Source organism: Dipodomys merriami, unplaced genomic scaffold, assembly GCF_024711535.1.
Source record: "Dipodomys merriami isolate MVZ:Mamm:240054 unplaced genomic scaffold, mDipMer1.0.p SCAF_25, whole genome shotgun sequence".
In the NCBI taxonomy this organism is placed as follows: domain Eukaryota; kingdom Metazoa; phylum Chordata; class Mammalia; order Rodentia; family Heteromyidae; genus Dipodomys; species Dipodomys merriami.
The window spans coordinates 24,643,495-24,658,958 of record NW_027203937.1 but is presented as its reverse complement, the minus strand read 5'-3'; the positions used below and the strand labels follow the sequence as shown (position 1 = coordinate 24,658,958).

At 46.3% G+C, this 15,464-nt stretch overlaps 1 protein-coding gene across 10 annotated transcripts in view; it reads left to right on the top strand.

The window, feature by feature from the left end:
- Positions 1–15,464, top strand: part of Irag1 (inositol 1,4,5-triphosphate receptor associated 1) — a 106,876-nt gene that overhangs the window by 19,347 nt on the left and 72,065 nt on the right. For 4 of the 10 annotated variants that reach the window (XM_070035309.1, XM_070035307.1, XM_070035317.1 and 1 more), the window contains exon 2: positions 11,140–11,288. The exons of 2 other annotated variants lie outside the window; for them this stretch is intronic. In XM_070035309.1, coding sequence (XP_069891410.1) covers positions 11,220–11,288 — 69 coding nt within the window. In that variant the 5' untranslated portion in view covers positions 11,140–11,219. Of the gene's footprint in view, positions 1–1,487; positions 1,530–11,127; positions 11,289–15,464 lie in introns of those variants that run through there. 4 more of the 10 variants (XM_070035310.1, XM_070035308.1, XM_070035312.1 and 1 more) reach the window with 3 other exon arrangements.

Below are 15,464 nucleotides of genomic sequence, written 5' to 3'. Positions count from 1 at the left end.
GGGTTGAAATTTAACTCAGCAAATGTGTCTTGATTGATTTCCTGGTGTCTTTAAGACCAGAACTTGGAGGTGGGTCAAATCTAATCTTCTCTGGGCACTGAGAGTTTCCATGTATGTTTGTAGCACAGGGAATGGAGGCATTCTTAGCCCCATGGTTTGGGCTGGGATCTCTGGCAGGATATTGAGCCCTCTGACAGGAGGAAAAGCAGTTCTGAAGCAGGCTCTGTCATGTACGTTCTCTGAGAGTCCTGTGTGCAGAGTGGGCAGGACAGGATTCTACTAGTCCGTCAAGATTCAGGCCCAGCAAGTTGTATGATCTCATTGTCCTCTTTCCCCATAATGAGACCTTCCTTGAAGGAGGGAGTGATCCAGGTGCTAGGTTGTCAGGACCCCAAATGTCAGTCTGCCCCCTTATCAGTGCAGGAATTAGGCCACAAGTCAGGGTTTGGGTTCAGAGGCTGTGCCACCTTGCAAAGCCTCAGGGTATACAGGAAGGAGACAGGTCCAGGAGTACAGAGCAGCCAGCACCGGGCCACTTTTGAAAACAGCCCACTCACTGCATGGAGTATATTGGATGGTTTTTCAAGTGAATATGCAGGGACCGCTGGGACTGCTCTGTGACCATCGCTAGACTTACATTAAGGCCAGAAGTTCCACTCATAAATTAATCCTGCGGACTCCTGGTGGTAGAACTGGGCCTGGAGGGGTCAAAGGAGGAGGCCCTGCCCCTTGAGAATTTCCAGTGGGCCAACATCTCCACTGGAGGTGTGGCTCAATTGGTAGAGTGCCAGCCAAACAACTATGAGGCTCTGAGTTCAAACCTTGATGCTGCCCCCCCACAAAAAAAGGGTCTGTTATTTAGTAAGCAAGTAAATTATGTTCACTGTGGGAAAAAACACAGAAAAATATAAAGATACATATTTTAAATATGTTGAGTTAAAAAAATTCCATTTGAAGATAGCCACTTTTAACATTTGGGTTTAGGCTTCCTTGTCTTTGTTTTCTCCTCACCCCCATGGATACATAAAAGCTATTGATGATCTGTCTACACATACGTGTATTCCACATGCAATGTATATACATGAAATATGTATTTTATTTTTAAATGAAAACAGAATCATACAAATCACGCCCCTCCTTATAATATAAATTAAAACAACCAGCTCTCAGATCCTTATACAGCTGAACCATTTTGGATGAGGACATTCTTAACTGGAACTTGTCCTCTGGTCATTTTCCAGTAGCCAGCAGCAGAGCTTGGCTCCTTATGCCCACAGTGGCTGCACTGGGCTGACACCAGGAAGGGCTTCACAGCTGGAGAGGGAGAAGCCACCAGACTAAATGGGGCCAGAGGTCAGTGTGGCCTCTGTTTGTCAGAGCATGATAACTTCCTTGCTGTGGTCACGTCACTTGTTTTTCCACTGCTTTTTATCTGCGGTGGCTGGGAAATCAGAAATCCAAACCTGTGAAGTACATGGAAAAGAGGATGGCTAGGCTGTAACCAAAGTCCCTTGTTGCATGAAGCAAAGGTAACGTGCTGCCGATGTTTTTCTCTGAGATGAGTAAGGGTCTTAAGTGTATTTTCCTCGAGTTTCTCTTAAAATTTTCAATGATCCATGGAGAAAGGTATCTGAATCCTATCTCATGAATGGCAGACAGAGCCCTGAGAACTTGGTTGCTTTGTTAAGGTCACCAAGAGTCAGGTACAGAGCTGGAAAACTCAGCCTGGTCTATTTCCCTTGCATGTGTCTGCATCTTCACAGTGCAGCAGCACATGCGCACTGGACAGAACATACCTGCCTTAGCCCTGGGCTGGATTTCAGTTGACATTTTCAGAGACATGGCCATGGGACAGGTAAAGACATCCTGTGGTGTGGATCAAGGCTTGGCCTCCCATGAAGGATTGAAACAAGGCAAGGGGACATCATGGGCATCTTCTCTAGGCCCAGTCAGCAAGAAGAGACCCATAGGGTAACCACCCTGAATGCAAGACTTGTGTGGATGGACTAGGAAAAGCCAGGCTCTGCTCAGTTTTCTGCTTTCCCAGCAAGCCCTTGTAGCTGCTTCTGTTTATGAGGCTTGATTTAAATTAGATAAATTAGCAACTAAGGCCCAGAGGAAGAATACTTTTTAGGTATAAATCAGAGGTGGTAACTGGTGGCTGCAGAATGAATTCCCCAGAGTTGTGTTTTTCTGCATTTTTGTTTTAGCTTTAACATTTCTAAATTGGGTAGTTTTATTTTTAACTTAAGCTTTTGGCTTTTCTTGGAAATTGGGGAAGCTAGCCAACAAAAGGTGGTATTTCTTCATGACCTTAAAACTGATTAGAGGCTGTTCCAGGTAAATGACATCGATGCTCTCTTGTGTTCCGTGGTCTCCATCGCTTCATAGGGGCTCTGCCATTTGTCTCTCCTGCCCCAGTAAACCCATACCACCTCTACCTGAACTCTAGTTTCACAGAAGCTGTTTTAATCGAGGCAAAGCTCTCTTATCTGTTTATTAGAAATGTGGTGCCATTCAATTGTTTGTTCATTCAACGAGGATTTAGTGAGTGGCGGTTTGCATTTGACCTGTACTGAATGGAAGTCTTTAAGCTATGAATCTTCATAAAGTTGTTTATGACCGTATGAGTAAAGCACCGTTTCTGGGCTCAAGGTGTTAAGCAGCTGTAGCTGAGCAGAGGACTGTGCAAGTTGCCATGGAGAAGAGAGGAGTAGTCTCCCCACCCGGAGGTCTACAGTCCTGGAACTTGTGAATGTGACACTGCAAACAGGTTATGAATCTATGCAGGTATCATGGAACTGAGCATGCTTACACAGGGAGGCTACAATGAATCATCTGGGTGTACGCACTGTAATCTCTGGAGTCTACCTAGGAAGGAGATATGGTCAAAGGCCACGAGAAGGAAATGGGAGGTGGAAGCAGAGGTCAGAGGGAAGAGACAACACCAGCTTTCTACTGACTAGGAAGGTAGGTCAAGGGATCATCAACCAGGGCATGTGCCAGCTTCCAGCCTCTGGAAAAAGAAGAGATGGATTTTTCCCCTTGAGTCCCCAGGAGAAACACAACCCTGCTGACACTGGATTTTAGTCCACTGAATTTTGAATTACAACCTCCAGAATTGTAAAATAATAATTCCTGTTGTTGGTAGCCAGCAAGTTTGTGGTAATTGGTTATAGCAGCAGTGGGAAAAAATACAGGAAGGGAACAACTTTTCCTGGGGTGAAGTGGAGGCATGGATTTATGAAGGCGAAACTGTATGAACTGGGTCTTGAAGGTTGGATAGGAGTTTATGAAGTATGGAAAGAGGATGTATGTAGGTGGTTTGCTATTACAGTTTCCATTGTGCAGGAAGCAGTTATGTCAAGAGTATAGCATGGTCAAATCTAATAAAATAATTAGAAAGATGGTTAGTTGAATATCTATCTATCTATCTCTATCTATATTTGTAGTACTGTAGATTGAATTCAGGGCCTTTCACATGCAAGGCAAGTAATTTACCATTTAGGACCCAGGCCTTTTCCTTTGTTTTAAAATGTAATTTATTTAGTTTAAGCTTATGTAACTTGATTTTTAATAATGTCTATGTCTAACAATTTACAGAATTCTGGAAAATTGTACCTTTTACCCTTGTGAACTGTACAAGCAGCTTCTGCACATTACTGCAGAGGCTTATTCAAAGCACAAGGCAGAAAGATTGAGAAGTCCAGGCTCAGTGGCCCCAGGTCATCTACTTGGGGAGGGTAGAGAAAAGCCCAGGGCCCCGGAGGGCTCCTGATCCTCCATTTATTTTTAGTGAACCTTTGGGGGCCCTGATCTATTTGGGGGTCTCTCAGACCTAGGAATGTCATGTGGTCTTTGACCCCAGAGATAATGACTCATGTCACATGTAGTGAATGACTCAGGGAAGAAGCTATTGGATGACTGGAACAACGAAGAACTGAACAAGATTTATTTCTGCCTGGAGCTAAATAGGAGGCTCAGATAGTTGTCTGCTGTCCCAGTGCCTTTGAACTGCCTCTGATTGAGCAATTGCACATATTTCCAAGAAGAAAAAAAATGTTTTCAAGTGGATTTTTTTTTTTTTAAAGAATTGCTGAAGTGAACAAACTAGAAAGGAAACCTGGGGAGCTGTTTTGGCTTATTTCCTGGCAGGGAGGGGACAAAGGAGGTCTAACCTTAGGGGGGCCCTTTTTGTGTTTATGTGGGTGCTGGTCCTGGAGCTTGAACACAGGGCCTGAGCATTGTCCCTGAGCTTTTTGCTCAAGGCTGGTTAGTGCTCTACCACTTGAACCACAGCTCAACTTCTGGCTTTTTTGGGTGATTTATTGGAGCTCATAATCTCACAGATTTTCCTGCCTGGCTTTGAACTGAGATCCTCAGATCCCAGCCTCTTGAATAGCTAGGATTATAGGCATGAACCACCAGCACCTGGCATGGGTGGCCATTTTCTAAGGGCTATAAGACCTGGTACAGATATGTCTATCTTCCTTTTGCTCCAGGATAACGTTTGTTCTAAGGGACCTCCTGAGTGCCAGAGGATGATGTCCTATGCTCTTGGGCTGTGCTTGACAACCTGTCCATCAGTCCTGAGCTAGCAAGTGGCCACTCAGTCATTCTCAGTGAGTTGCAGCCCTGGGCCTGGCAATGCTGCTGTGGCTGCACAGAAATGATTGTGCTGTTCCCACCTACGGGACAATATTCAGGGCCCTGATCTATCTAGATAGGCCAAATAACTACTCTTTGGAGCTCTTCTTTGTTTCACGGCCTCTGAGTCTCCACCCCTCTGTCTCTTTCATCCCATAAGCCTATTAGTCTCTGGGATGAGAGAGTTACCTTACTTGGAATGTTTTCTTTGAAGTCCTTTTCCTTTTAGTCCTTTCTATCTGTTTGAGACCTACAAAGTAAGACTGGGTTCTGTTTCTCTGCCTCCAGCTGCTGTAATGGCTTGCCTAAAGGATAGGCCTTGGGGAAAGGAGAACCCAAGGAAGTGAGGGTCTCTTAGTGGCTGTTATGTCTATATTGGTGTGTTCCCTTTCTGCTCTAGGTGCAGGTATCCGGGCTGACTTGGTTCTTCCCAGGAGCTGCCCAGACTCTCCTCTTGATGCGGCTTGGTCCTGAGATGAGCAAGGCCCCCCTCACTCCCAGGACACCTGGCCCATGAAGCCCATAGTGATTATAGAAGGGGGGAGGAACTTTAGCTGGGGAGAAAGCTGGACACTGAGAAGACTTTCCAGGACCACAAAGGGGTACTGAGGGGTAAAATCCTAGGAAGGCCTTCTAGTTGATTATCCTGCCCTCTCTATTGTCCACAAGGCTTTCTCTCCACCTCTGTTCTCCTTCCACCTCTGCTCCCTGACTCTTCTCTGCAATACAAAACTGCTTTCAGAGAGAATACCCCCACCCGCAACAGCAGCATCTAGATGTAGCTGTTTAGGATAGCCCAAGTACCTGTGGGCCTGTCCCTCTTCTAGAAAGGGCCCATTCCAGTGTGTACCTGTTATTTGAAAATGGAAGCCTCTAACCTTTGAGACTGACTATCAGCATGGGGGTGACCAAAAGAACCAAGGCTCTGAAAGTAGATCCAATGTAGGGTGATCACAGCACAGACTTGGGACTGACCAACACAGGCACAGGACTGACCACAGCACTGCCCCAGGACTGACCACAGCACAGGGGCTGCAAGAAGAGGGCTGGGTGTCATTGATGCTCTCAGCCCTGTGCTCCTTCTCTCAGCCAAAAAACACTTGCAAAATGACTCCCAGTCCATTCCTCACAGCCACTGGCCACCCCCAACAGAGCAAGTGTCAGCGTCTCTCGAGGTCATCTCTGGGGTTCTACTCCATTTGTGCCTGGTGGTGATTTATCTGTTTGTACAGAGGAGAAGCCTTGGCTAAGCCAGGGCTGCGTCTCCTTGACTTGTAAGAACCCATCTGGGGATTCTGAGCTACCTGGGAGGCACACTGCTTGGGTTTTGATGCTGCCAGTGGCTGGGAGAGTTCCAATGCCTATTCAGGGCCTGGGTGGGCTAGAGAGTGTGTGCTGGGTGCCAGCACCTTGCATGTGCTCCTAATAAAAACCAATAACTGAAGAAAGTAGGAGCCATGAGCCAAAGGAGACTAATTCAACAAGGAAGAGACAGAGGGAGAGAGGCAACAGCTTCATCTGTGGAGCCCTCAAGTCTTCTTGCACTGTTCTAAGGTTCTAAGGCTAATGGGGATGTTCCTAGGCACCAGGCCTACTTCTGGGATACAGGACACAGTCTACAGTTGTCCAGACCCAGAGACCTACAGAGATGCCTCTCAAGACCTTAGGCTCATCTCTAATGTACTGGGCCAGGGTGGGCAGGGATGGGGATGCCCTCTCTCTTTTGAGGGAAGCCTAGAGGGGAAGAAAGATGGGAGGCCTTGCAACATTTGCTTATTCTCCAGTACAGATACCAGAATGCTGCCAGGGGCAGCAGGGTCTAGGGGGTTTGGGAGCCTGCTCTGGTGTTCCTCCCTCCCTCAGGTGTGGCATTGGTTAAGTTTTCACCTTTCTCTGGGCCTCAGTTGCCCTGGTCTGCAAAAGTGGAAGCAGGGGAAGCAGGAACTCTCCCTTTACCCCTGGATTTGCAAAGGTGGTAACAGAGGACATGCATGCAGTCCCTTCCACCCCCCCTCCCCCACCGCCTAGTCCCCTGCTCCTCACTCTAGCCAGGAGAGGCTAGAGTGGGTATTAATAGCAGCCTAATCGCTCTCACATTCTTTGAGTGCTAAATGAAAGCAACAGTCCCAAGCGGGAAGACTAAAACCCTCCTTTCTGAGAAAGAAGATTGAGTCACTCCACAGAGGTCAATGGAGGGGCTTAACCCTTTGATTCCCTGGCTGCTCCCCTAACTCCCAGACATTTACATTGGTAGATTGGTTGATTGGTAGATCCACACTGCATGCAGGCTGGGTTCCTGGGATCCAATGTCTCCTGTGGGGCTCGGATTTTCTCTGAACAGGTTACAAGGTCTAGGAGAGGTCTCTTCCAGCCAAGAAGACCACCCACAAGCAGCAGGCTTGGCCCAGCAGGGAGTTGGTGAGCCAGGTAGACATACAAGGATGTGTGGTACTGCCATTCATGGGCAATGTCTCCAGCCTCTTGTTTCCTGATCTGTAAAATAGGTCTAATCATGCTACCAATACCAGAACTTGTGTCACTACACCGAGGTAATGGCCAGAGTCTCTGTAAAGACCATTCATTTCTTCACACTGACTCCTGTTGACAGTCCCTCTGCCTGGTATGCTGGGGTACAGCAAGCCCTCAACTGGGGCTGTACCCCATGCTGCTACAACCTTCCCCACTGGCAGCTATGAACAGGTGGACATGTGTGCCCCTGGGGTGGCATGTTCGTGCACTCTGTCAGGACAGTCCTCTTCTGCCTTCCCTCCCAGACTCTGAAGCCTAAGGGGTCCTACAGCAGCTCTCTTGTGGGACTTCCTGGGGTGCGTGGTTAAATGAACAAACCAATAGATGTGTGTGTGAATGAAAGAGTCAGAAAGTAAGGGAGTGAACTGAGTGGAAGGACTGGTAGTGAATGGAAAGATGAATGAATGTACTTACCATACCACAAAGTATGTGTGTGGGTGTCTCTCAACCTTAGACTGTGGGTCCACTCTCTTGGCCTCAGAAGACCTTTGGCCCAACAATCAAAGTGTTGCTTTTGCTTCCTCTTCCTGCCCCTGGAAGTTCACACTCTAGGTCTCCCTGGGGGACAGAGGGCCTATGTAATGCTCTTTAGCTACACTCTAGGAGAACTCCTGATGGAGGAGGCAGAGGAAAAGAGGGGGAAGATGATGGGCTTTGCTCTCAAACTAGTCTAGGAGCTAATCCTTGACCAGACTTAGCTGTGTGATTTTCTGTACGCTGCTGAGTCTTTAAGAGCCTTAGTTCTTGATTAAGTGGGAGCAATCTCATAGGGGTTGAACAAGACAGCTCTTGAGGGTACCTAACATAGTGTTTGACACTTACTAGGCAGCCTGATGTTTTCTTTTTTAATTTTTATTATAAAGGTGATGTACAGAGGAGTTGTAGTTACATAAATCAAGAGTACATTTCTTTGTGGATAAGGTCACCCCTTCCCTTGCTCTCTCCCAGTTTTTCCCTCCCATCCCCACAAGTTATGAAGTTCATTTTCAACATAATGTCCAGTGAGTACCATTGCCATTGATGCTTTCTTTTTCCTTTCTTTCACAAGTAGGAGGAAGTTAAAACATTCAAGGATGGTTAGGGACTTGTAATCTCTTCAATTACATAAATGATTGGATAGTTATGCCACCAGAGGCCCTTGGGTAATTTGTACTATATACAAAGATAACTGGCTCAATCATGTTGTTTCCTTCTCTATACTTCAGTTTCCCTTCTTGGAAAGTGGGCCAGCTCTGGCTGGAGGCAGAATGAACAGAGATGTAAACCCTGATTGGCTCATGGGGCCTGACTTGTCTAAGGTGGGCTAAAGAAGGAACGTTGGGGATACCAAACATTACTCGATGTTTTCTCCTTTTATGGGCCTGTGCTCTAGATCACTGCTTCCTGGAGGTTGTATTCCAACCGATGGTGTGATGGATGTGAGGTCCGCGTGCCCGCAAACTCCAGCAGAACCCAGATGTCACCCTGGGGGCAGGACTGAGCTTCTACCTTGCTATTTTAAGCAGGGAGTTTATAATAATGGATGGGAGAGAAAGCAAACAGAGCAGGAACAGCATGGGAATGGCCCAGCAGGCAGGGTTGCTAGGACTCCTTCTCCCTCAGGAGTGTGGGTTCCATCTTGTCATGGGTAGGACCTCAGCCAGCATCCATTCTGTTTCCATCCTGCTGCAGCTGACATGGATCCTTGTGTTTGACTGACCTAGTTCATTACTGTTTTTGTTTCTGACTAGGGACTAGATAAAGTCTTTCTGGAGAGAGGGAGGTGGGGAAGGGAAGTGGAGGGTTAGAAAATCAGCTATTCCTGATGGGCCTTTGGAATACTATTGTCCCAGAAACCTAGGGTGGGAGCATCAGGTCATGGCTGGTTGTGTGTAGGAAGAGCTCAAGATTTCAGGAATTCCCAGGGTTGGCAAAGGTCCCTGAAGTGGTTAGATCCGTCTGACCCTGGACCCAGCCTTCCAGGAACTCTCCCAGGAACAGGGAGCACAGTACCCTAAAGATGGTCTTGTCTCATCTTCAGTTGGTTCCACCCTCTAGCAGGGTTCCTTTGCCTTCCTCAGTCTGTCCTCTTGGTCATTGGCTAGACACCTGTCCTTTGGAGACAACAGAAACCTGAAAGTTGTTCAGGTATCTGAAAAGGAGTTGCAGTTCTCTCTGCAGCTTCTTTTGTCCAAGTTAAAGGCCTCTAGCCCTTTCAACATAAATTCTTGCCTCCAACCATACTGCTTCCACTTCTCTAAACATGCTTCAGTTTGTCTGAGCCCTTCTTAGCCCATAAAATCCCTTACCTAAAGAAAAAGTAAAATGGCTACCTCTTATGTTTTGTATATCATATTCCCATTAAGACAACCTGGAGTTAGACCCACATCCCACTTACTTGAAGGAGGTTTCCTAAGACCTTTAGCCAACCAGGTAGAGTTGAAGGTTTGTAAATACTCTTTTGCTGCCATGGCTTCTGTTACTGTATACTTTATCTAGCCCCACTGGCCTTGTCACAGCTGAAGTCAAAGTAAAGATGATAGAAATGAATCCCAGAGCTCACCTTGCTGTGGACTTAGTTTACTCAGACAGTAGCTGCCTGGGATGAGGACATAACAGTTCCACCCCCAAGGCTGAATATATGCCCAACATGGCTTCTTTTCTTCCCATCTCATCTCCTACTTAGTCTCCAGTTATTCTGTTTGAATAAATTCAGTTCCCCGTTCAGTGTTAGGGTCCATATCAAACACTATTTGTCTTGATGCCTCTGTTTCTGTAGTTAGAGGCCTTTTTCTGAGGTCTGATAACGTCTCACTTTCAAATTATTTATCCAGAAATGCTACTTTCCAATAATCTCCCACCACTGGTCTCCTTGAGAGCTAAGATCACATCCTCAAACGTGTGTAGTAACAACGTGTGTAGTAGAGTAGTGTGTGCTTGTGGTGAAAGACTGGTTCAGTTCATGGGTGGTTCATTTGGGATAAGATTTCTCAAAGGTACCAGCAGGGGTCGCCCTATTTCAGAGTTGAGTGGTGTCTATTCCAGGCAAATGACAAATGCCAAGACTCAAGTTCTCTAGTTCTTGAAACACAAATCAACTACCATTTTTTTTATTGAATCTTTTGAATATCCACAATGAACTGGACATCCCACCTGCTTCAAGGATCCAGGTCCAGAAGTGTATGTATTGTCAGAGGATCTCTCAGTTGTGGCTGATGCCAGATCTGGGCTTGTCCTGTAGCACTCTGTCATTTGGGCCTTTCCACTCCTTTCTGTGGATAGGAAAAACACTTAAAGGCACAGGAAGTGTTGGAGCTTTCTTCTAGCAGTCAGCAGCACCTGGATTAGGCCCTAGGACACAGTAAGTACTCAGTAAATGACAGTGTTCTTTATTGTCTCTCTGGGGAGGAAGTCAGGACACTTAGCCAAGAAAGGCTGTGAGGTGCAGTGCAAATAGCCCTGGCCTCACATTGGGAAGATCTGGATGCAATTGCCTGGTTCTCTAAGTGACTTAGGATGAGTGGCTTCCACTTTTGGAAGCAGCTCCCTCATCTGTAGGGCAGGATTCCTAACATCTACATTATAGATCATCATATGGATTCAATTAGATGAGTTAGCAATGCTTCAAGTGGCTGACGCTCAATAGAACTCAATAAATGATAAAGAAATATCAATCTAATCCCAATGGAATATTGTCTATGAGTTATGGCTTTGAAGAGCCGGAGGCACTTTTTCTCCCTTCTAGAATAGCTGTGTTTACTGTAAGGACCAAATTAGATGCAAAAGGTCACCTCTGATTTTGTAAACAAAGCCAAAGAGCAGGAGGAAATGTGATTCTGAATGGCCGCTCCTAGCCTAGCTTGACCTCCAGCAGTGATGCAAACTCAAGCAAGCTCTCTCTGTGGCTCTTGGCTCCTGGAAATGGAACCCAGCTTGGGACAGCGATGGGAAGGAATTTGACTTGTCCTTTTGGCGTCTCCCCAGCCTGCGGAGCCCAGGCCTCTTGGAGCATCCTTGGGGCTGACGCAGCAGAGGTTCCGGGCCACTCCAGCCAGGAGGCTGCAATGCCCCACATTCCTGAGGATGAGGAGCCCCCCGGAGAGCCACAGGCAGCCCAGAACCCCACTAGCCAAGTAAGTGCCTCTTCTTATCCATGGCTAGCTTGGCTGGGGGCCTAAACATTGCCCTGGTCCGAGGCCACATCTCTCCAGCTGGCCAGAGAGTTGTGACAGTCAGTGCAGCTGTAGTAGGTGCTTGGAGAAGTGGGTTGCTTGAACATTGAGGAATTATTACTCTGAGCTTGCAGTGGGCTGAGATCTTGCACCTCTAGGCTATGTCTACTGAGGTTTCATGGGAAGTTTAAACACCCTGGCCCAGTAGGGTCCCTTCTGCACTGGAGAAAGGCATGGAAGAGAGAGCACAGTCATGTCATGGTAGTGGATACAGCCGAAAGTCCCCTCTGAGTGAATCCACTTAAAATGAAGGTCAGAGTTACAGCGTATATAGTGAAAAATTTCAGTGAAAACAGAGACTTGTTGAAAGGATATCACTGAGATTTTATTGTGCAAGTGAAATATGAAAACAGGCTATTTTTTTTAGCTATTTATATATTAGAAAGTACAAGGTTATGTTTTAAGTTGAACTAAGAATTAATCAAGTGTTGATGTTGATGATTTATTTTATTTATTTATTTATTTATTTTATTTATTTTTTTATTGTGAGAATACCATACAGAGGAGTTACAATTACATGGGCAAGATAATGAGTACATTTCTTATCAAGCATTGTTGCCTCCTTCCCATCCCTTTCCATACTCCTCCTCTCCCTCGACCCGGTCCTCTCCCCACCCCCCACCAAAGTTGATTTTTAAAAATACCAACATGATAGCAATTCTTCACATTATACTTTATGGCACCTTCGTTAAGAGACCATATAGTATGTAAGGGTTCCATTCATTTTCCCAAGGATCTCTTTAAATCTTTTAATATTCAAATCATTCCCTTTTTGAGTTTATTTTGTAGATTTTATTTATGTAAGCAGTTGTTCAAAGGAGTTTCAATTCATGATGTCACTGCATGAGTACAATGCATCTTGATTAATGTCATCTCTTTCATCATTCTCTTCCATCTCTTCTAACCCTACCCATCCCTTCATTTTTTCTCGTTCCATTTTCACATATATACATTGACTATTGTGTTTGCATTCAAATCATTCCCTTCTGAGAAATCTATCTTACCATCATCCCTATTGGATTTTCTCTTCATTGGCATCCATTCAGCTCCATTGTATCCAGAACTTGCACATGGAGCTTTCCAATGCGGCTTGCTTTGGCTTAGTGAACTTTGTTGTTGATTTGCGCTGAACTTGTATCATCCTCTTCTGTCTGTCATCCACACTGACTGGAGCCACATGGGCTAGAAACAGATATTTGCTCAGTGAAGGAAGAATGTATGTGTGAGCATTGTTTTTCCAAATGGGCAGATTCTTAGTGAACATTTTCATGTCATGATGATATTTGTTTTCTTACACATTATGACTGTGGGAATTTAAATAGCAACTACTTAGAAAAGCTCAGACCCTTGAAACTGTGTCCCAAGTTCATGAGATGCTGCAGAACTTTGTCCTACATGAGAGTAGCACAAGACACCACTCTCTGAAAACTGAAGCTCAAGCTTCGGTGATTTTGTTTGTTTGTTTTTAATATTCTACACCCATCCTGGGGCATCTTGGTTCATAGTGGGGTGCTTGCTGCTTGGCAGAAACCATCAAGGTTGCCAAGATCTGGAAACTTGGAGATTAATGAAGGAGTGACAATGTAGAGCAAAATACTCACAGTTAGATTCAGGTATGACTGCTCTCAAAAGCTTAGGCCAGGACTGGGAAGGTGGCTCAGTGGTAGAGCACTTGCCTTGCATGCCTGAGGCCCTGGGTTCGATTCCTCAGCACCACATAAGCAAAAAGAAAAAAGCCGGAAGTGGTGCTGGGGCTCAAGTGGTAGAGTGCTAGCCTTGAGCTGAAGAGCTGAGGGACAGTGCCCAGGCCCAGAGTTCAGGTCCCACGACCGGACCCAAAAAGGTTAGGCCATGACTTTCCTGGACTCTGTCTCACTCCCCAACCCTGATTTTCTCCCAAAGCTACCATCCCTGGCTTCTTCCATTTCATGAACAATAGTAGTATTCTGGAATTAGATTAGATGCAAACTCTAGCTCTAAAATTCTGTGTAACTCCCCAAAACATCTGCTCTAAGAATAAACCATTCCTAACATAGTACTAAGAAAAGACCAGTGAAGATGCAGCTCCATCACTTGCAAACACAGGTTTTTAACACTGAGTTCTGCTCTTAAAGAGTTAATTAAAAAGTTATTTTATGCTGGGAGGTGGACAATTCAACTGCCTCCTCTACCCTGCCTAACAATTGTGGGGTCCTGAATTCAAAACCCAGTTCCACAGAAAAGGTTCTTTCAAACTGTATCCTCTGGAGAATAAAACGAGACAACACGTAAACTCACGGACCCTTCCAATGCTCGATGCTCCAACACCCCATCACACGTAGGAACAACCTTAGGACAGAGTGAAGGTGAGATTCTGAGGGTGACAAGCATGAGCTGACTGTAAAGTGGAGGAAAGAGACCCCTGATTGGTCAGCACAAGCTCCCCATAACAGCTTGACACAAACTCAGTGTTCCCTGTGATCTTGAACCAGAACTCTCTGAAGGCCGTTTTAAGGCTACGATCTATCTCTGTGCTTATGGCACATGACAAAAGTCTGCAGAGTCCAGTGGCTTCTGCATTGCTAGAGCTCAGCAGGAGAAGGACATGTGAGGAATTCAGACCAGCTGGGACCCCAAGTCCAACCAGGAAAGAGCAAGCACAGCATGTAAGAGAAGGGGGACTCTGCAGTCAGACCTAACTGGTATCACCTTCAATCCAAGTTGCTCTGCATCCTGGTCCAGAGACCTTTGAAACCAAGTCTGTTCATGCCTTGCCTGCATCCGTTCTTCATGTCTTACCCAGGAAAAGCATCAGCTGCTGCCTCCTCTATCCTGTCTGTTAGCCCAGCACTGTCGGGCCGAAGGACCAAAGGACTAAGACACTATAGATCCCCAGAAGGCCCGTGTGATACTCACTATTCTTTTTACTCTCTATCCTTATTTCCAGGCCTCTCTGAGTTTTTGAGAAGTGAATCAGACATGGGCCCAGAAAGGATTTCTGCCTCTATTGCACACATTGGGCTCCTCAGGCAACCAGAGCCTCAGGGGAGGGTCAGGCCTCCTGAGCCACTCTGAGGTCTCCAGGGGCTGGAGCCTGAATCCCTGGGAGTAGTGGAAGCAAGGCAGCCAGGGAAGCGTGGCTGGCCGGGACGCAGCTGGAAATCCTAGTTCTGTGTGAATTCCCACTCTGTGAAGCAGTCAAAGAACAGAGCATCCTTCTGCATTTACAGCTCCCTGGGGTCCAGTCCTAGTTTTGGATGCTCCCATCCCAGCCCCCATTTCCCATCATTAAGAAGAGCGCTAGGGAAGGCCTCACACACAAAGGCTACAAGACCACATTTCTGCTGGCTCTCTTTCTCTCCGTTCCATCAGAAGCTGTAATTAAAGGCCATCAAGAAACAAATCTTCCTAACAATAAACTCACTCTGTCCAGCTATGTTCAGAGCAGTGTTCTCTTGGTTGGCTGGGACATAGGAAAAGGAGTCAAAGGAACAGTTTGTAGCCAAATAAGAGAAGCTATTAGAGCATATACCTGGGGCCTTAGGGGACCACTGTCAGAGGTAGATGATCCTCAATCACATCTAAGCCTCTACTACACAGCAAAGCTGTGATTCCCTAAACCAGTCACATTGGCAATTTCTGGACCCCAGATACCTGAGTCCCCCAGACCTACAACCTGGGAATCTCTAGGGGATGGTCTTGGGAGTCTCTATGAATATTTCCTTGACAAGAAGCTCATGGCCCACAAGGAGTCTACCTATGACTGGCCAGCTCTGTCCTGGGCCATGGAGGATCTGCCTCTTAGAGTTGTCCCTCCAATCCTGCCCTCTATAACAGCTTGTGGCAGGACAATTTCCTGCAGATAAAAGAGGCAACATCTGAGTCTTTTCAGAGCCTCCTTAGCTCCCCAGTCTCTTCTTCCCTACTCCTTCCTCAGGACACTTGTAGCCTATCTTCACTTCACTGTACAGCCCTCAACTCCAGAAGCAGTTTGACCAGTGCATTAGGTGATTTCTTGAACAACCATGTCAGGAAGCCAAGTCAATGGGACAGTATGAGCTCAGAGATGCTTGGCAAACTGGGGTGTGAAGAAGCTCT